Source organism: Panthera pardus, unplaced genomic scaffold, assembly GCF_024362965.1.
Source record: "Panthera pardus isolate Hobbes unplaced genomic scaffold, ASM2436296v1 HiC_scaffold_2, whole genome shotgun sequence".
In the NCBI taxonomy this organism is placed as follows: domain Eukaryota; kingdom Metazoa; phylum Chordata; class Mammalia; order Carnivora; family Felidae; genus Panthera; species Panthera pardus.
The window spans coordinates 137,624,313-137,645,267 of NW_026526765.1; the positions used below are offsets into that span (position 1 = coordinate 137,624,313).

Here is a 20,955-nt window from a genome sequence, read left to right on the forward strand (position 1 = left end):
TCAAAAATAAACATTAAAAAATTTAAAAAAATATATCATTTTAGAATCTGAGGTTGTCAGGGATATGAGACTAATACCAAGTATGTGTGCCAAAATCTGTTCCGCACCCTGGCAAATATCATTAACTGGTTGTTACATCCTTACTCAAAAATCCTTTAAAAACAACTTAAAAAATTTTTCGGTAAAATAGGCATAACACTTACCATTTTAACCATTTTTAAGCGTACAGTTCAGTGGTATTAAACACATTCACACTGTTGTGCAGCTCTCACCACCACCCATCTCCAGAACTTTCTCCTCTTCCCCAACTGAAATCCAGTGAACATTAATGCCCCATTTCTCCCTCCCCCCAGACACTGACAACCACCATTCCACCTTCTGTTTCCATGAGCTGGACTATTCTAGGTACCTCACGTAAGGAGAACCACACAGTGGTCATCCCTGGTGACCGATTTCACTTAGCATATCTTCAAGGTTCATCCGTGTTGTAGCACATGTCAGAATTTCCTTCCTTTTTCAAGACTGAATAATATTCCGTTGCACGTATCTACCACATTTTGTTTCTCCACTCATCCATTCATGGACGCTTGGGTTGCTTCCGCCTCTTGGCAAGAACTGGGTGTTTAAACAATCTGCTCAAGTCCCTGCTTTCGCTTCTTTCTAGTCTATACCCAGAAGTGGAATGTTTAGCTCACATGGTCACTTTGTATACTTCTCTGAAAAAATGCCATGCCATTCTCCACTGAGGCTGTGCCTTTTTACATTCTTGCCAGCCACGTACAAGAGTTTCAAGGTCTCCGCATCCTTGCCAAGTTGTTATTTGCTTTTTTTTTTATAGTAGTCACTCTGAAGGGTGTGCCAGAATCCTTATTAAGTAGCCCTTATCATTTGATCACAGGTGACAGATGATATAAGAGCCATGTGTTATTTCTAAACTGTGATCATGAGATTTTGACACTTCTTTAAAATCAAAAAATATTTTTATTGGGGAGGCTAGAATTTTAAAGTAAAAAATCTGTTTCAAATGGTTGGCAATTCACATATGTTGTTTTCTACTGACGTTTTTATTTTTTGTAAACCGAGTGGATTACATTTCTACACTTTACAAAGCGAACTGAGGATTTACCAGGTAGGGACGGTTGGTGTATTCAGGGTTGCAGAGATAGACAGCTGTTTGAAAAAGTGGGGTGGGTCAAAGAAGACAGAAGGGGTGCTGGTTGGGAAATGGCCAGATGATGGAGGTGAGGCCCGAGAAGCTGCACAGGAAGCACCGGGAGACCGTCTGAGACCCAGCCCAGACAGACCACCAGATTCATGAACTAGGAGCACAGCAGATGACAGCTGTCCTGGGCTCCTGCTTTAAGAGACAGTGTGGTTACCCTTCCTTTTATTTTTTCTTCCCTTTACTCTTTTACTGCTGTATTGTCTATGAATCCATGTCTTGGAAAATCCTTGTTTTGTAAAAAAGGGAGAAATGGAATATGTATACTAAACATGATTTTGCATGTATGTGGCTGAAATCTCTGCAGGTACACATATAAACTAAGCACAGTGGTTGTTTGGGGGGCGGGGACGGGATGTAGGAGACGGGGTGGGAGATTTTTCTTTTTTTATATATCCTTTTTTAGGTTGTTATTAAATTTTCAACCATGGAAATATATTCCAGCCTCTTTCCATTGTCCATTCCTGCAGTGCAGGGACCAGGCAGTTCCACGCCCTCCCAGACTCCCTTGAGGCTGGGGATTGATCATAAGGTTCTGCCAATTGGATATGCTTTCATGAGATGGAAAATGGAGGTGGGTGAACACCATCTTCCGGCTGTAGCTGTGGGCAAGCAAAGTCAAGGGTGTTGAGAGGGGATGTTAGTGCAGCTGGTAAAGGTGGACACTCTGTTCCAGGGCCCAGTCCCCAGATTCCTGCTATGAGGCAGTTATAGTGGGAACAATTACCTCCTGATTTTGCTTGCTGATACCCGGATCACAGCTACAGTGGAGTTTTTTTGTTTTGTTTTGACCTCAATAGCTCCAGGAGCAGCCTCCTGACTCCCTGAATTCCTGCTTAAGGCAGAGGTTGTAGCTCCCCTGGCAGGTGGGTATTAGATGTTGCTGGAGGATTCTGGAAGTCATTCCTGGATTATCCGCTGAAGTTCACTCTCCTCATCCTTCCAAAAGATTCTACGAGCATCCAATTTCTCACTATTCCATCCTGCTTAAAATACCTACCGTGGTTTCTATTTCCTATAACAGAATTGAAATGAAACACAAAATTACACATTAAAAATTAAATAAAAAATAAAAGTCATCACTAAATAAAAATCCTCAAAAAACGTTTCCTGAGGTGTGTGCCGCCAACAGGGCTTGGTTTACATATTAAAAAAAATTCTTACTATCTTGGTAAATCATCAACTATTTAATGGGTACCTACTGGCTTAACAGATGTGGTAATTTAACACTTCAATTAGAGATAAATGTGAGTATGTATGTGAGAAGTTGTGTGTGTGTGTGTGTGTGTGTGTGTATAAAGAGATAAGACACAACTGGTGTTTCCAATAAAATCCTAGGAGGAGACAAATTGAAATATTTCTTCATCTCTGTTTTTATTTAACTCAAAATAGCTAACAATGAAACATTTAAAAAATATCTCCCAACACTTGAGCATTCAGTTATTTTCGGTTCATGACACTTGATTATTTAGTCCTTGCGTGTTTCCAGCATGAAGTCACATAGCTATCATAAATGTATCTCTAAAAGTCTGCAGCAGGCTTGAAACATATATATATATATATGTGTGTGTGTGTGTGTGTGTGTGTGTGTGTGTGTGTGTGTATATATATATATGTTATATATATAACATATATATATGTATATATGTGTGTATACACACACACACACACACACACACACACACACACACACACATATATATATCCTAACCAAAAACCATGATTCAGTTATTGGTCTTGAATCCAAATATTTTTCTCCCACAAAGCAGCTTAGTAAAATTAATAACCATAAATAGGCTAGCTAGGAGTTTTCCATGAAATGCCTGAATAGAGCACATACATTGTTTGCATATATGTTTTTATCCTCGTACTCCTCAAAATACGAACTTGTGTGAGATGTAGAGTGGCGTTAGATGATACACACATTTAACTTACATAAATTCCATAGAGGAGGTAACAAGGAAACAATAAGGAAAATAACAATTAATCCGGCGGCAATTCTACTTATGTAATGAACGAGTAAACCTCGATGAGTGCTGAAGAACCGTGAGGAAATCAAAATGAGGCTTGTCACTCTGGTGTCTCCTCAGGCAAGTCAGTTCACATCTGTCTCTCGGAAAGCAAGCATCTTGCAGGGCTAAGTACGATTCTAGTGTGGAAAGGTATGTGGTTTTATACAACAGTGTCTTAAACAAACACCAACTCCCATTGGTCTTCAACAGAAGAAACGGTCATTTCTTCCAACATTGGCAGAAAACCTGGATGTGTTGGATGTACAGGGTTCATTGATGGTGCCTTTCTGAAGGGCAGTCGAGGATGATCTCGATGTTCCATTTTATTTTAGGTACTGACCCCAGAAGCGAATTCCTAGGTAAGATGCAACCCTACTGCAATGTAAATAGAAATGACATGGTTTTTTAAAAATGCCCTAACATTGACAGCGAAATATAATTTCCAGTTTAGTTCCATTCTCACATTTAGCACAGCATGTTTCTGTGATACTCTCCCGGTGCGGGCACTTCAGAATACACGTATCGCTGACGGAGAAAATCTCATGATGAAAAGATTAGTCTGTCACGAAATCTGAACAACAACGACAAAAAGTTACCGAAGTAGATGAGTCTCTGTATGTTTCAGGATAAGATGTTCAATTAGCAAGTGGTGCAACGAAAGCAGAGAGCACCTTCATTTTGTTATGCTCGGTGCTCACAGGGACATTCTACAACCTTCTCACCAGGTTCGAAATTGGCAGCTACCTTCTCCTTCTCAAATGCTCGGCCCTAACCTCAGCACCGCCCGGGGTTCAGTTTCTATTTTTAAAAGCACCATTCTAATGGAAATGTCCCTGCCCTGAATTAAGCTGGGACTGTGAATTTTACCACTAGCTAGAGCTGTTATGTCATAGAGTTTAGGTTAATTTGGTAGGTATCGATTTCCGTGAGACCTGCTTCAGCTCCTTCCAGCCATGTAGGATTTCTACCTGGGCTGCAGATGAGGGTAAAATATCCCATGGAGAACTCCTTCAATAACCACATTTGGAAAATCTGAAAAACAAAAGGAACACAGCTTTTCTTAAGCACATCAGTGAAATACGAAATACAATTGCGTTTGGTAGAATTTAAAGAGGTGAGGCCCACGGTAACTTAGGGATCCGCATCACCTTGTTTAGGATGCGTTATCTGTCACGGTGCCTTGGCCTAAAGCCACTTTAGTGCAGGGCCAGGCGCTGCAGGAATGCACGGCCAGATTTGTAGCTTATTGATTTAAGGGATGTTCTAATGGTTAATGCTGCTAGGCCCCAGCTCTTTATCTGAATGTTTTCTCACAAGGAAGATGGATTACACTGGCAATTCAATTTCTAACAAAATCTCAATATACTTGAAGGAATTCCAAGATTTCTACAGGGAATACTCGGCTGCAGTTTTTCCATTGTGGTTTACAGGAGCGTTTAGTCCAAGTTGTCTCGAGGATGATCGTGCTGTTACGTGAGCTTCCAAGGAGCAGTAACATTGGGGGGCCGTCTTCGTAGCTTAAAAGGGCACATTTCCGACAAAAACCATCTTGTCAAACTTGAAAAACCAGCCACGTTTTTAGAGGAGATACAAAGGAAACCCAGAGGTGTATGGATGTGGAGCCACGAGCCAGTGATCGGAGCAGGGAGAATACGAATGGTAAGCTGCACAGGGGGACCTATCCATCACACGGCTCAGAGGTTCAATTTCTAAACTTCAAGCTGCACATGATTATACCCAGGATCTATGCTAAGCCACCCACTTTAAATAATACAGTTATTATGTGAGGAAATTAGCTGGTCCAATACTTTAAGACAAAAACTTTACGACAAGCACTGTTCACGTAGTAATCCAACCTCTAGAGAGTTCCTACTCTGTAAAAGCACTCGCAAGGCAGGGCAGAAATGTTCTCGGAGGAGTGGACTAGGCAGAGGAGCTAGCCATGTGGCACGTCTGTGGCAGGAGGGACCCTGGAAGGATCAAAGACTGAAATGGGGGCCAGGGTGGAAAAGGGAATGAGGGATGCCTGGGTGGCTCAGTCGGTTAAGCAGGTTAAGCGTCTGACTCCTGATTTCCGCTCAGGTCATGATCTCATGGTCTGTGGGTTCGAGCCTCACATTGTGCTGCTCATTGCTGTCAACACAGAGCCTGCTTCGGATCCTCTGTCCCCCTCCCTCCCTCACGCCGTCTCTCTCTTTCCCTCTCTCTCTCAAAAATAAATAATCCTTAAAAAAGAAACAAAAAAGAAGAAAAGGGAATGAGGGAGAGGCCTGGGGGCAGGAAGGCCAACTCAAGCACAGGAACTGTGGCTTCATCTGAAAAGCAACGGGAAGCTCCTGAAGGAATTTAAGCAGAGGGAGAAGGAAATGAATTGTGTTTTGCAAAGATGACCCTGGCTGCCATTCAGAGTAGACAGGAACACGGTCAAAGAGGTGACGAGTTCCACATGACAAGCGAGGGACTTCATAATAGTACCTACCTGATAGGCTGTTGTAGAAACTGGTGGGAGAAACAAAGCACTTGAACCCGACCTGGGCACACGGTGAAGTACCAGCTACCATCAGTACCAAGCGCTGTCTAATTACCGGGGATCTAAGTAAATAGCAGTCCCTGCCCATGCCACAGAACTTTTACGCTAGTCAGGGAGGCAAGCAAATGAATACACAGACAAAATAGGTTTTAAGAATATCTCCAAGGGGTGCCTGGGTGGCTCAGTCGGTTAAGCATTCGGCTCTTGATCTTGGCTCAGGTCATGATCTCATGGTTTGTGAGATCTAGCCCTGCGTCTGGCTCTGTGCTGACAGAGTACAGCCTGCTTGGGATTCTCGCTCTCTCTTTCTGTTCCTCCCCTGCTTGTGCTCTCTTTCTCTCAAAATAAATAAACTAAGTTAAAAAAAATGTCTCCAGTACATGAGTATTCATTCAATCACCTTTAGGCGATGACACTTGATGTCTTATTGTTTGCTCTTATACAACATGAAGTTAACATAATTTTCCATAAAACATATCTTTCATAATCTGCAACAGAACTTAAGCCTATATATGTTGATCTCAATCAGAAACCATGATTTTGCTAAGTGCATTTTAGTTCTAAAAGTTTTTCTCCCTCACAGAGGTATACTGAAACCAAGAGCCATAAATGGAAATATTGATCAATTTTCTTAAAAATTTTTTTAAAAATTCTTTATTTTTGAGAGAGACAGAGAAACAGAATACAAGTGGGGAAGAAACAGAGAGAGGAAGACCCAGAATCTGAAGCAGGCTCCAGGTTCTGAGCTGTCAGCACAGAGCCTGATGCAGGGCTCGAACTCATGGACCGTGAGATCATGACCTGAGCCAAAGTAAGATGCTTAACAGACTGAGCCACGTAGGCGCCCCATAATGATCAATTTTTAATTAGATGCCCAAACAGCATATATGAACATGCATTGTTAGCATATAGGCATTTATCCTTTACCACCCAAAATATAAAAGTCTATTTGAAGGTTAGTGATTTACATCATCAGCATATTTAGTATGGATTTAATAAGCTCGGCAAAAAGGACAATACCATGAATTACTCAGAGAAATTCTGCACCACCTGGACAGGTCCAGCAGTGGCTTAAAGGCAAAGGGGGGAAAATGAAACAGGGCACGGGGCTTGAGGGCAACAGGATGGGAAGGTGAGGAAAGACCTCTGTGAGTAGGTGCCGTGTGAACGAGGGTGCAGCAGCCAGCTGTCCTCACAGGTGCCAGGGTGCACACCTTGTCTGGGTGAAGGGCATTCCCAGCAGAGGGAACAGCACAGGTCAAGGTGCTGTATTTACTGTCCAGCGAGTGCTGAGCATTTGCTAGATGCTGGAGATTAGCAGGTAAACACGACAGAGAAAAAGAAGGGAACAAAGTATGCGATCACTACTATAAAGGAAGCAAACGGGCAGGACGCTAATCAAAGCAAATGGAATACTGGGGTTTTTTTTATTCAAAAAATTTTAGTATTTATTTTGAGAGAGAGAGAGAGAGAGAGAGAGCGCATGAGCATGAGCAGGGGAAGGGCAGAGAGAGAGGGAGACACAGATCTGAAGCAGGCTCCAGGCTCCGAGCTGTCAGCACAGAGCCCGATGCAAGGCTCGAACTCACAAACCGTGAGATCATGAGTTGAGCCAAAGTCGGACGCTTAACTGACTGAGTCACCCAGGGGCCCCTAATGTGTATTTTTTAAACACAGAAGCAAATGCTAGAGAAAGGTGATTAAGTATTCCTCACTGAAAAGGATTTTATAGGAAAAATACTATGAGACTATACTCTTATATAGCAAAGGAAGCTCCCTCTGATCAGGGTGTTAAGAATGGACCCTTGCCAGAGCCGGGCTGTGTCCTGCTAGCCTTCTTTGAACTGACAGCTAAGTCAGGGATCTCAGTGCATGGACTGCGGCTACACAACGGTCCTTTCTCTCTTGCTGGTGATAAGGTTTTATTGTCAGAATGTAGGAATGGTTTCAACAGATAATTTATCTACTGCTGTTTAGCTGCCATGCTATTTAGTTACTCTCAGAAACAAAGGCTGAAAATTCACTCTGTGCACAGAGCACACAAGAAGAAATCAGGCACCAGGGGTCTGCCCATCAACTATGGAGACTGGGCAAGTCAGGGACCTCCTTGAGCCCCGATTCTCTCATTAACCAGTGATGATACCTGCCCTGCCTAGTTCATAAGGCTGTTAAAAAAATGCAATGAGATAATGTCTGAGAATGTACTCACAAAGAGCTGGACAAGGGAACATTTTGAGAGGGACTCTGAATAATTTAAATTTCTTGGCACAAAGAAAGGACCCAACTAAAATATTGATTATATTTATGCTTAAATTAATTCATTATATTTAAGTATATATCTTCTAAAAATATACATTCCATCACCTAAGATGCCATAACTGAAATGGAAGTAGAAATACACATGTGATATACGCAGACAGCTTTTGGGAAAAAGCATTTAAATAAAAAAGAACCAGAGCCTTGGAATCAAACCTCAGCATCTGGATAAAAACATGCAGAGACCCAAATAACATCATCAAAAAAAAAAAAAAAAAAAAAAATGAAAAGACGGTAAATACCTTTCCTCCTTATTACTCTAATTCAAAATCGCCTGGTAAAGTAGAAAGAAAAATTACATTTCTTGCCGAAAGCCCTGCCCCAATTAAAATTCTGAATGTCTCTTACACCAAGAGCACTGTTTTATTGGCAGATTATTAAGCCCTGGACCAATGTCACTCTGTTAGACCTGTATTAAAAACGTGGTTTATGTGGTGCAGGGTCAGATCAGTAAAGAGCTGTTAGCAGATGACAGGTTTGATTACCGCTGGCTGCAGGCAAGACGTATGGATCCCTGAGGAACAGTAGCACCGGCTGGTGGGACAGTTTGCTGGAAAGGTCAAGAACAGGCATGTCAGCATCAGGGGACGACGGTAAACAGAAAACACTACAAACTAGCTTTGAGGGGATCAAACTGCTGTGTGGGGACATCTCAAGGTTTATGTATCTAACCGTGTGGGTGAAGGATAGCAAGCCGAGTTACAGGGAATAAACAAGCCGGGCGCTCACCTTCTAAACATTTCTTTGTGGAATCTGAAGCAGATCTACAATCTATACGATAAATCACTGCTGAAAAGCGTCGCTGTCGTCTTTTTTAATCTCATAGCACAATTATTGATAAAAGAGTATTCTTATTACTTGCACAAAACAATGCAGGGCTCCTATGGCTTCTCTCCTGGATATAACTGTTTACTTCTCTAACTTTCTATCAAATATTTATAATCTGAAAATCAATTTGCTAACAAACGTTTTCAAGAAGATCATGACTTGATACCCTTACACCATGGTTAACTAAACATTTCACAAAACCACAGTCCTATTCCTGGTTTTATGTAAGTCTTGACTGGCCAGTATTAGTTCTTACCTTGATTCTTCAGATTCTGTCTCATCAAACGATCTAAAAAATTTTTTAAAAGAGGAGAAAAAAGACCATATAAATTGGGTGACTGTTTACACCAACCAAAGAAAAAAAAAACCAGCCAGCAATCCTAGAGCTCCGAAATGGGAAACATTTTGAAAAGAAAGGGGTTTTCCCAGAGTCACAGCATGACTGACGCCTCCTTCTAAGGAATCTTATGAGCTGAGGAATCTTATGAGCACGATATTCTCGAATGTCAATTTTCCCGACGATCACTTAAAAACCTGATGGTTTTACTTTCAGACTTGTATAAGGGAGAAACGATTTCACTCTGTCATTTCCCACATTTCTTCTTAAAAACATCCCTCTATAAACCCCCACCTCATAGCAAGTACACGCAAGTCAGAACAGGGCACACTGACAACGCCTGCTATTTGGTGAGCAGTGTGTGTGTAATTCTCGCTCTGGGGTGAGTGGAAGGTGGCCCTGAGCAAACACTGCCAGTGAGGGGTCTAGTGTCTGCAGCGTCTCGCCCCGCGGACGGCTGGGGTTTAACACGACTTTGGGTGTGGTCAGCTGGAATCTTGTAGTTCGAATGAATACAACCCTTTCCTCCGCTTGGGCTCCCAGAGACTTTGTGATGATGTGTTTCTCCGTAATGGATTTAATTGGTCAGGGGTGTTGCTAACTGCTTTCGGCAACAAGCTTCACGCACGTCAGGGGCCCGGAGCTGGGTGAGGAGCTTGTCTCAGAGTTAATTCTGCAGAAGAACACCTTCCCAAGTGCTGAGGGTATCCAATGTTTGGTTCCTTGGAAGACAAAGATGGGGGTCTGCAGCCCCTCAGGAAAAGGTTCTGCGAGAGAGGCAGCAGGGCAGCAGAGAGAGTTCACACAGGAAGGCCTGGGCTCTACCAACTACAAGGTGAGAGATTGTGGGAAAGATGCTTAATTCTGTGCCTTGGTTTACTCCACTCTACAATAAGGCAGTTGGGTAAAATCATCTTAAGGTCCTTCTCAGCTTTATGATTATGTGACTGTATGTGTGTGGGGATATAGACCTAGCTGAAGTATCCACAAATAAATATATGAGTCTCTCAACAGGCTATCTAGATTCATAACTCCTGTCTTGTAACATCACTCCATGAAGCAGCAGAACTTAAAAAGTCAATTCCTTAAGTCTAAAGCTGAGTTACTAAGCCTTGGTCATTTGGCCACAATATAGTGATGAGGGCTGATGAGGAATTCCTTTGACTACAGGCAGGGGGCGTGTGAGTGCTGTCCCGGCAGAGAGAAGGGGTGTGGCCAGGCTGGCCCTTTCCAGTACCAGTGGGGTTATTGGTTAGGCCAACAAGTGACTGCAGAGTAGTTTCAAATACATGTCCAATGGGTGAACAACAATCCTTACCCACAACTCTCTGCCTTTGGTAGAGAGGGCAAGTGTCGCACATTTAGGAAATCAAGGAACAGCTTGGGGAGCTCTTCATTTTCTAAAATGACAGCCTGCAAAAGTAGAAAACAGAACGGAGAAAGTAAAATTTGCTAGGCGATCTATCCAACGAACTACTTCCAAACATCATGAGCACCCATCTAAGTTCTTAGCAGTATCATTCTTCACACTCTGTATGGGGAGTGGTCCCCATCTTACCCACTAAGAATTCAGGAGCCATGCATGCTCTTCAGTGCCAGCAAATAGTCCATTTCATCTATTCTCTCACCCAGTCGGCATTTACCGAACATCTACTGCATGTTAGGTGCTGACAAGGGCGCAAGTCAGTGGGCGACCAGGCAGATGTAGTTCTTGCCTTCATGGAGGTTCCAATCAGAGTATTTTAAAAACCTGGGTACGTCAATAATATTGCTAAGATATGTACATCAAATTTTCCTTACTGAGTGATAAGGTGGTCTGGGCTGTGTGTGTGTCTACAAGAGATCGCTATTGTTTAGGAAATATTACACATGGCTTTGCTAACTGGAAGATTGAGACAAGATCCCTCAGCTCTCACCTCTTTGGGCATTAGGATTAAGTGACATTAATTGCTCTGTGGACAGCTCCACTTAAAGGGTAACAACTTTACCACTAAGTGTAAATCAGCATATATACTAAAAAAAAAAAAAAAAATCTATACCGTTCTTCCATTTAGGGAACGCTGCTAAAGACGTGGCGTAATGGCAGAACCATGTCAGTTCTCGGCTATCCGAATTATGCAAGTGCAAGGAGAAATCTAATGGAGAACTAGAGAGTGCATTTTCATGGGTACCTATTTTTTACAAAGAGAACCATGGTGTGTGAACCGATTGCACATCTGCCCCTCCCTCCCGCACCTTTGTTTTTGTTTTTGTTTTCAAAGACCATGGAGAAAGCATCAAAGACTGTACAATAATCTCTGAAAGTAACAGAACTCTCTTCAAGGGTTCATATTTTATCACGGTTCTCCTCCCCACACCCCAATAAGCATGTGTGGTTTACAGGACAGTGAGAAGTGATGGTCAAGTATCACTCACACGGCTGATCAGGTACAGCTGTGCAGCGTGATGCATAAGGCTCCAATGACAAAAAGGGCAAATGATGTATATTTAAAATACCTAGCTCAACATAATCTGTTGCTTTTAGTCATACTTTACGCACCGAGTGGTTGTATTTCTAGCACAGTTTGCAGATAGTTGCCCAGTTCAGGACATAGAAATGGAATGAACAATATAGGCTGACCCCTGCACTATGCTAGTGGCTCAACCTTCCTGCTGTTCAGTTGCTGGAGAAGACTCATCTGGAAAGCCAGCTCTGTTTTGGTCTCTTCCTATTCCTTACATAGCCGGCTATACCCACTGAGGCTTAAGGACAGTAAGCAAAGAAGCAGGAAAACAAAGCAATACACAAAATAGAAAAAAAAAATCCCTTTTCCAGGGGCATGCTTTCATTACTATTTCCACTGACCTTCACCTAAATTTTTATCTACTCGAGGAAATTTTGGGAGTGCCTCTAAGGTCATTATTTCAGTGCCTGGAACTCAAAGGCTGTAAAAATCATCATATATATGAAGCTCCCAGGAATGTTTGCCGTCAAATTGCAGTGATTATTTCCTCGTTTCTAGATATCTGTTTAACAGGATGATACAATACCTATCTGAATAATAAAGCTTAATGTTGTAACAAATACAGAGCTGGTAACCCAGGCAATAGTTTTAATTATGTGTACAAGTGGTAGCTTTCAGATTAAAAAAAAATGGGGGGGGGGTAACACTCTTATCTCCACCCCCACCTTTTAAAATAAATTAAATCAATAACAAGTGTGGGACACTTTTAATGACCTGAACTACTTAATTTCCAGGATCTTTAGACATGCCATCCATCACCGCAGTATGGAGGAAGACATCTCTTGAGTGTTCAGGGGGTTAGTTTGGTTTTATTAATGCAAGATTTAGGGAATTTTAACAAGGTGAATTGTTTATTTGCCTTGACAGATTGGCTTACAATGCACTGGGTACATCTACAGCATGATCATTAATGACAAAAGACAGGCAAAAAGCTGTTTACACTGCAACACCAGGACAGGAATTAATCCTGCTCAGCCTCCCCAAACAGAGTAACTACAAAGAGATGATCACATTTTTTTTTAGGTAAGCTATATTTGCAAAAAAAGGAACATCGAAAACTCCAGAAATTTGTGAGCATTTTTGTTAACTGTTCACTGAAAATTCTCAAATAATATTTTTCATAAAAGTCACCAATATGGATTTCAGGGTTTACAGTTATAAAGAAAGTAGCATTGGGGGAAGAGGGTGGATCAGTTAAGCATTCAGTTACATGGTGGCAATACCTCCTAAACTCTGCTAAGGCTTGTAAGAAAATGATTAATACTTAAATCCAAACAGAGGTAGAGTGTAAAATGGTAGAGTTTACCTAATGTAATATAATAAGTACAAGTGAAATGACTGTCATTAAGTAGCGCGAAGATGCACAAGAGACATTACATGAGTTTCAACTAGATTGTTCAGTTCATAAACACACGATCTCACTCTCTGAGAACCCCAGCAGTGATGTGGGGCCTCATGACTGTTCATTTACAACTTTTTCTATGAGAAGCTTTCACTGAAGATCACTCCTTAAAACTGCACCCTGGAGCGTTCCACCTTCTTGGGACCTCTGTCAGGTCTAAATACCCAATTTTATTCAATAGGTAAATAAATACATATAAACCTATAATAAATAAAAAATATTCTATATAAATATAAATAAATATAAAATCACTATATAGAAGTTACATTTTAGATATCAAATTAAATTTCCCCATTGCTATAGCTTGCTTCGTATGATTTTTTATTAATTTTCAATGTTTAGTCATTTCCATTTCTTAGAGAGGCAGGATGGTGTGGTAGGATGTATGGAGCTTTAGGACAAGAACTGGGTTCCAACACCCCTTATTTTTCTACCTTATCAGCTTTATAAAATCCTGTGGCTACCTCAGAGGATTAGTGTGAGGATAAGATGATGTGATGTCCCCAAGAGTCTTTGGCACACCATGAGTCTTCGACAAAGGTTCATTGTTTCCTCAGAATGTCTTGTTATATCAATTCCCAACAACCTCTTTTATTGGTTTTAGAAGTTTGAATCACTGTCCATCTAGTGAGCCGGGGCTTCTTAACCCTCCATGATTCATGGATCCCTTTCAAAATTGGATCAAACCTGAGAATCTCGTTTGCTGAAAAACATGCATACATACATAACTGTGCTGACAGTGGCAGGGGGGGTCACAGGCCCCTGACAGTCCAGCCAAGGACACCCGCTTTCAGTTCCCGAATGACAGTAACGCTGCTGGGCACACTCTTCATTTGGCTGGGAGCCTGCAGCACTCACTGTTGGGCCCGTGCTGTAGGCCAGCTCCCCAAAGGACACGCTGGCCCTCTTGTTCTAGTTTTCTGCCTCTTTGTCAATTGCAACCCCCACTGGGCTGTGTGCAGCCTTGCTATTAGAATTCATTAATGCTTTCGGCTCTGGGCTGTGGTTGAAAATATTTATCTGGCAGTGGGGCTAACTTTCGGAAGGATTCTTTCTGGTGGTTCAAAATCTACAAGTGCATTGAATTTAGAAAGGAGTTCAGGGGCGCCTGGGTGGCTCAGTCGGTTAAGCGTCTGACTTCAGCTCAGGTCATGATCTCACAGTTCGTGGGTTCGAGCCCCGCGTCGGGCTCTGTGCTGACACCTCAGAGCCTGGAGCCTGCTTCGGATTCTGTGTCTCCCTCTCTCTCTGCTTCTCCCCCTGCTCATGCTCTGTCTGTCTCTGTCTCTCAAAAATAAATAAACGTTAAAAATTAAAAAAAAAAAATTAGAAACGAGTTCATACTCATGGCTTCTGTGTCTTTCATACGAAATTCTAGAATTTAGCAATCTGTAGTATTGGGGGTTCACAAGGTTAGCAAAACATGGAGGAAAATATTGTTTAAACGCCATCACTGCTGGGTTAGGGTACAACCGAGGAGACATGAGTCCCCTACATGTGTTACGAGAGGAGCATTTTGAACTGGAGTGCAGTGATGGCCCCAGACCCAGTGCTACTTAATCGATTAACTGATCACTGTGATGGTAGAGGTCTGACACTGGATCCGAGTTTGGACAGATGGCTGGACAACTCATTTATGCAGCAGGACAACACAATTCAAAAATGAATATGGCAAGTTAGAGAAGAACTTGGAAATAAATCCCATTAAATTCCATTTTACAGGTGTAAGTAATGAGTCAAATACCCCAAGGGGCAGAATTCACACCACAGATGTAAGACAAAAAGTAGGTGCTTGTATACAAGTGCTGTTGTCTCGAGTGGTAGGTCAGCAAAAAGAGTTGCTTCCAGAACTTTTATAAAACGAGCTAAGCAACCAATCCTCTTGCTCCCCTTAATGCAATATTATCTAGCACCCCAAAATGAGAAATAAGAATAAATTTAGAAAGGCCTAGAGGTGAGCAATGAACATGAAGAAAAGGCTCAAAATCATTTCCAAAAGAGGTCACCCAATAGCAGGTACCAAGCACAGAATGATGTGTCGCTGGGCCAAGGAGCGTGGTCCTTTGATGAACTGTTTTTGTTTTTTTAAAGGAAGGTGGAGATGTTCAAAGCTGCTGGAATGAGAAGAAAGCACTGTGCAAACCAGCTGAGAAGGTACCTGTCTACATCTAATTGAAACCTGTGCAATAAAACAAGCAAAAGTGGCCCATGTGGGGGAAGAGCCTGCTATGTTAAGAGCTTCCAAACAGCCTGGGCTCTGAATGTTTTTTAGTTGTGCTTTGATACACATGCAGATTGTAGAAGCTGTAGGATTAACAGAAGAACGCATTGAAGAAATGTGCACGTAATTCATCACGTAGGAGCCATGCAGACTAAAAACCAGGTTATTATTAAGAGGTACATGGGAAACGGGGTAAAATCAAGAAATGGAACAAGTGTGTGCTATACTATGTATGTAATGGAGGGCTGTTGCTGTATCCAACTCGGATACACATTAAAACTGGGAAATTGAGTGCAACTTGTAAGCAAAAAACAATAATTTTTATTCTTTATACAGTGTTACTCGCTTTCAGGATAATAAATAAATGACTTTGCTTACAACAGGTTTCCTGCAGAAACCTCACTCTAAACGAATGGGTGCCAAAAACAAAAAACAAAACAAAAAAAACCCCAAACCAAAAACCTCATAGTCTACAAAAACATTTACAAAAAAAATTGCCTGAATAGGGCAAAAAAACAACAGCATTGCTACCAGCATCCCCCACAAGCTCAATGTTTACTCCAGGAGAAATGTCTTTTTTATTGAAAAGGTGCAATTATCATCATGTAACACAAATCACAAAATCCCGATTTTTCTACCTTATCAGCTTTATAAAATCATGTTCCCAAAGGATACCATTGATTAGTTGCACATGTTCTTTCTGTGACATCCCAAATACTTAATTGTCAGTTATCTTTTCTTCTTCAGTAAGTAAAATGCAGTCACAAAATTACAGAGGGACCTGTTCTGCCTTAACCTTTGCTAGATGCCATCATGCAGTGGAAAACACTGGTAAAATATCACAGGATAACGCCATCCGACAAGGGAGACATATAAACACTGTAATGATTTCCCACGAGTTTCCATTTTAGAAAATTGTCACTAAGGCGAGCATAAACGGTGACACATCTCCACCGAGGACACGGCGAAATCGAACGCTGGCATTCTAGTTAGGTCCAAACCTACCCAGCAGCCAATTATAACAGGAACGGAACATCTTGTTGAAAACTTGGACAAGACCACTTTGCTAACCTTCCGAGATCGCTGCACAAAGCTGCACTGTTTTCACTGATTTGATCCTTTTATTCTCTCCTCAAAACATTAAAAAAAAAAAAAAAAATTTCTTCCCTATCGTCGGTCAAGGTTTGTTACAAACTGCAGGGAACCTCTCTTGTCACAACAGCCAGGATGCTGAACTAAGTGGGGAGGTTTTCAGGAGTCTTTAAAGCCCTGTTCCTCCTCCATCTGGTTTGGCTTGAAATGTCCGTTTGTTGGGGTGACAAAGTTCATGACAGGTTTTCCTCTCCTTGCCAGGAAAGATGCTTCATACCAGACCTGCCTCAGAGGTGCAGCTAAGAACAGAGAGGGAGAAAAATCAATGCCTCCTCACTGCAGTAAGCGGGCTGCAGTGTCACTGTCCTCTGGGACCGAAGCTAGCAGTGCACAGAGCCTCTGCAGTCCTCAGGCTTCTGCTCACCTGCACCCCAGCAACTGCTCAGAATTTCAAAATTGAGTCCTAGTAAACTTATCAAAGGAATAAATACTTACTATTGTTTATATGTTTATGTATTTTTTTGAGAGACAGCGAGCAGAGGAGGGGCAGAGAGAGAGGAGGACAGGGGATCCCAAGCAGGTTCTGAGCTGACATCAGAGAGCCTAGGCCGATGCGGGGCTCGAGCCCACGAACTGCGAGATCATGACCTGAGCCGAAGTTGGATGCTCAACCGACTGAGCCACCCAGGCGCCCCTCAAAGGAACACTTTTAAAAAGTCAGATGACCACATAAAAAAAAAAAAAAAACAACACAGATCTGTGTCTGAAGAGCCCAGTGTTGCCACGTATCCTTCATTTTGTGTGTGACACCATTCCCAACATGCACCTAACTCTGTGTCTGGAAAAAACTGCACTGTTCACAGAATTCAAAGAGACAAGTGCTATGGTTTCACAGGGCTTTACAGACTATCTTGGAAGAAATCTGAGGACCTTGAAAGCTGAATGCCACAAGAACCTATTTAAAATGGTAAAGAAAAAAAAAATATGTGAAAAGAAATAATGTAATTTGGCTTACGAAAGATCTTAGAGAAGAAATACCATTTTATAGCTAAAAAGACCAAACTCATCGTGGAACAACAGAAACTGAAACACCAAGCATCTTCAGAGCTATTTTAATATAAAAATTTATGTGCTGTGTACTTCTGGAATATTCATCAAACACCTACTGGGTACAACCACTGACACAATGGTTGGCCAAACACACAGGGCGTACAGTCTAGTGGGGAAAATGAATGGTGTTCAAACAATCCCAGTAATAAGTGTAGGATTACAAACGGAAACAAGTACTTTGAAGGAAGTGGCTAGCTGTTTTAAGTGTTAGTAACAAAGCATCCTTGTTAACCTATGGAGCAAAGGAACGCTTCCCTGGGAAGGTGATCCAGGAACTGGGAGAATGAGCTGATAGGGCAAAGGAGCGGGATATTTCAGGCACATAGCATAGCATGCTCAAAGGGGGAAGCGTGGTCATATTAGAAAAACAGACGCCAGTGTGGCTGTGTCTGAGAAAACAATGAAGCTGAGCTGGAGAGGCTGGGGGGGTGGTGCTTCTGGGTCATGTCAAGGATTGTACTCTTTTTCTGTGGATTTTGGGGCCAGTGAGCAGTGTTACCTGTGTGAGTGGTAGGTGGGGTATCCGGGTACACATGATATGATCTGAATGGTATGGTGACTATAAATGGTGACAGCAATAGTGCCCCTCAGATCCAGCATTAAATCCTTTCTCTGGCTGTCTCTAAATTCCTTATTTTATTTTATTTTACTTTACTTTATTTTCTTTTATTTTGAGTGAGAGAGCATGCATGCATGAGCAGGGGAGGGGCAGAGAGAGGGGGAGAGAGAATCTCAAGAGGCTCCACACCCAGCTGGGAGCCCAACTCGGGGCTTGATCCCACGACCCTGAGATCATGACCTGCACCAAAATCAAGAGTCAGATGTTTATCCAATGGAGCAACCCAGGTGCCCCTCTAAACCACTTCTTATGCCACTGAGTTAATGGTAACAACTATATTTTCATTTCTACTGGTTCTTTTCTAAATCTACCTGGTCTATTTTTCTTTGATGCTTGATCTTTTCCTATGCCTTCAATCATTTTAACACATCTTCATTTTTGGTTTTCATTACATTTCCTTTACTTAAAATTCTTGGGGTTTAATCCTGTTGTTTTGTGTCTGTTGACTCTCACTCATAGCTATTTATTTTCTTCTGTGTTTTGTAGTTTTGATTCATAAGCTCATCATCAACAGGGCATATCTGTGGGACAGTTCAGGTCAGGTTCAGGTATGACCTTTCTGTGTGATTTTGTTTCTGTACCTAGGAAGCATAACCCTGACAGGGATCCCTAGGATACAATCAGCTTTCAGCCAATGATTATGTTAACTTTTCAGATTGGAACTTATGAGACCCTGCGGAAACTGAAAAATATAAACCTTAAACTCTCATAAAACCTGGTTGGGAAGCATTAGGAAAACTGTCCATGTTCATTATGTTTTTCCTAGGTCAGTGGTCTCTAAAGTAGGCTAGAGGCATGTGGGAAATTCAGCAAGATCACCACGATTCAGGAAAACAGATATTAGGATTCCTTTTTATTTTGGGGCCTGGGTGCCTCAGTCAGTTAAGCATCTGATTCTTGATTTTGGCTCAGGTCATGATCTTATGGTTCATGAGTTCGATCCCCGGGTTGGACTTTGCACTGGTGGTACAGAGCATGCTTGGGATTCTCTGCCTCTCCCTCTCTCTGCCCCTCCCCTGCTTGCATTCTCTCTCTCTCAAATAATAGACTTTTTAAATTTTTAAATTAAAAAAATAAATCTATTCTAATAAAAAAAATGTTTATTTATTTATTTTGAGAGAGAGAGAGAGAGAAAGTATGAGCAGGGGAGGGGCAGAGAGAGGGAGACAGATAATCTAGAGCAGGCTCCACACCAACAGTACAGAGCTTGATGTGGGGCTCGAACCCACGAACTGCGGGCCAAAACCAAGAGTTGGATGCTTAACCAATTGAGCCACCCAGGCGCCCCTATCCTTCCTAATTGTTAATGTATGGATTTATACAGGAGCACAGTTATATAAGTTATTATTAAATGTGCATATATTCGAATGTTTTGCTCAAACATTTTTCATGATAAGGATCTTGGGCCAGTAGACTCTGCCGTTGACAACAGAGCATAATAGAGCTGGTAAGATCTGGTGAGACTCAATCTATCCAGACAACACTTGTGAAACAGTCTACTTAGCTTAGTTTATCCTTTTACTAAGAGAGTAGCTCCATTACCGGAAACGCCCTTCCTGCCTCTTTTCAAATGGCCAACCCCTACCTCCAAGTCTCCGCTCAAGCATTATTTCCCTTAAGAAACTTTCCCCAAACCTTCAGTATGGGCTAAATTCTTTGTGAAAGAAACAAAAACAAACAAACAAACCAGAATCATTTCATGTGCTGTGAGGATTAAGAGTGGACTGAGTCATATTAACTTTCCAGAATTTTGACCTACCAAATATGGACATTTTCACAGTGGTTTAAAACTACAATAATATTTACTTAATGCCTACTTTTTGCCAAGCCCCTCATCTTAGTTAATTTTCACAATACTGTGAGACACCATCATCATGCAAATTCTACACAGGAAAGATGTGGGGCTTGGAAAGGCTAAATCACCTGTGCGAGGTTTCTCAGAGGGTAGGGGGCAGTCAGGATCAGAAGCCAGGTCCCTCCAGCTTGAAAATTACTGGACCAAGTGATGTCTCCATTCGGTCATTCACTCATTCCATAAGTATTTACTGACATGTACTGTGCTACAAGTTTAGCTCTTTTCTTAGTGAAATTAATTGGAATCCTGATTTTTCCCAAAATATATTTCCCGCTGTATTTATAAATTTAATTGAGCCCATTGACAAATGTAAAGGAGACACTGAAACTGACTCTCTTAAAATACATTCCTGATTTTCCTTGGATTTTAAATTTATCTTAACATCTCGACTAATTCTTACATCTTACTATTCTTCTTACAGAAGAAGAAAGGCAATAAATTCCATTAATCTCTGCCCTATATTAAAAAAAAACAACAACAAAAACAAAACCACAAACACCTGAAAAAACAAAAGCATAATCCAAAAAAAATCTGGCCTCATAACACTTCAAAACGTATTTGACAATCTCTGACCAACTCAATTCCTTTTTGACTGGGAAGAATACTTTAAAGCCACATTTTATACACTTTTGATCTGTTCCAATGACCTAATTATATGTTGAATAACAATGTGACTCAATTACAGATTATAGATAACACCAGCATTTGTGAGGCATTTCCCTGATGATCCAATAAAAACAAATCAAACAACCAAATGAAACAAATTCTAAAAGCAATCATAAATTGACTGCTTACCTGTAAGGCAAAAGTAAGACCGTGGGATGAACACATTTGAATAAAACTTATTACAAAGCACACCAAACCTGATTTGGTAATTCAAATAATGGGGGTTGGGGGGGTAAGACAC

General features: G+C 41.5%; 1 protein-coding gene and 1 long non-coding RNA gene across 2 annotated transcripts in view; one reads left to right on the plus strand and one right to left on the minus strand.

The window, feature by feature from the left end:
* Positions 1 to 3,216: 3,216 nt before the first annotated feature.
* Positions 3,217 to 20,955, minus strand: part of SNX24 (sorting nexin 24) — a 157,562-nt gene continuing 139,823 nt past the window's right edge. The window contains exons 4-7 of the mRNA XM_019469550.2: positions 10,564 to 10,658; positions 9,165 to 9,197; positions 8,566 to 8,630; positions 3,217 to 4,266 (exon numbers count right to left, since the gene is read on the minus strand). Coding sequence (XP_019325095.1) covers positions 4,199 to 4,266; positions 8,566 to 8,630; positions 9,165 to 9,197; positions 10,564 to 10,658 — 261 coding nt within the window. The 3' untranslated portion in view covers positions 3,217 to 4,198. The remainder of the gene's footprint in view (positions 4,267 to 8,565; positions 8,631 to 9,164; positions 9,198 to 10,563; positions 10,659 to 20,955) is intronic.
* On the plus strand, positions 9,831 to 15,754 carry LOC128778335 (uncharacterized). Its single transcript, XR_008423918.1, has 2 exons — positions 9,831 to 10,080; positions 15,243 to 15,754. It is a non-coding gene; the product is annotated as an uncharacterized LOC128778335 (long non-coding RNA).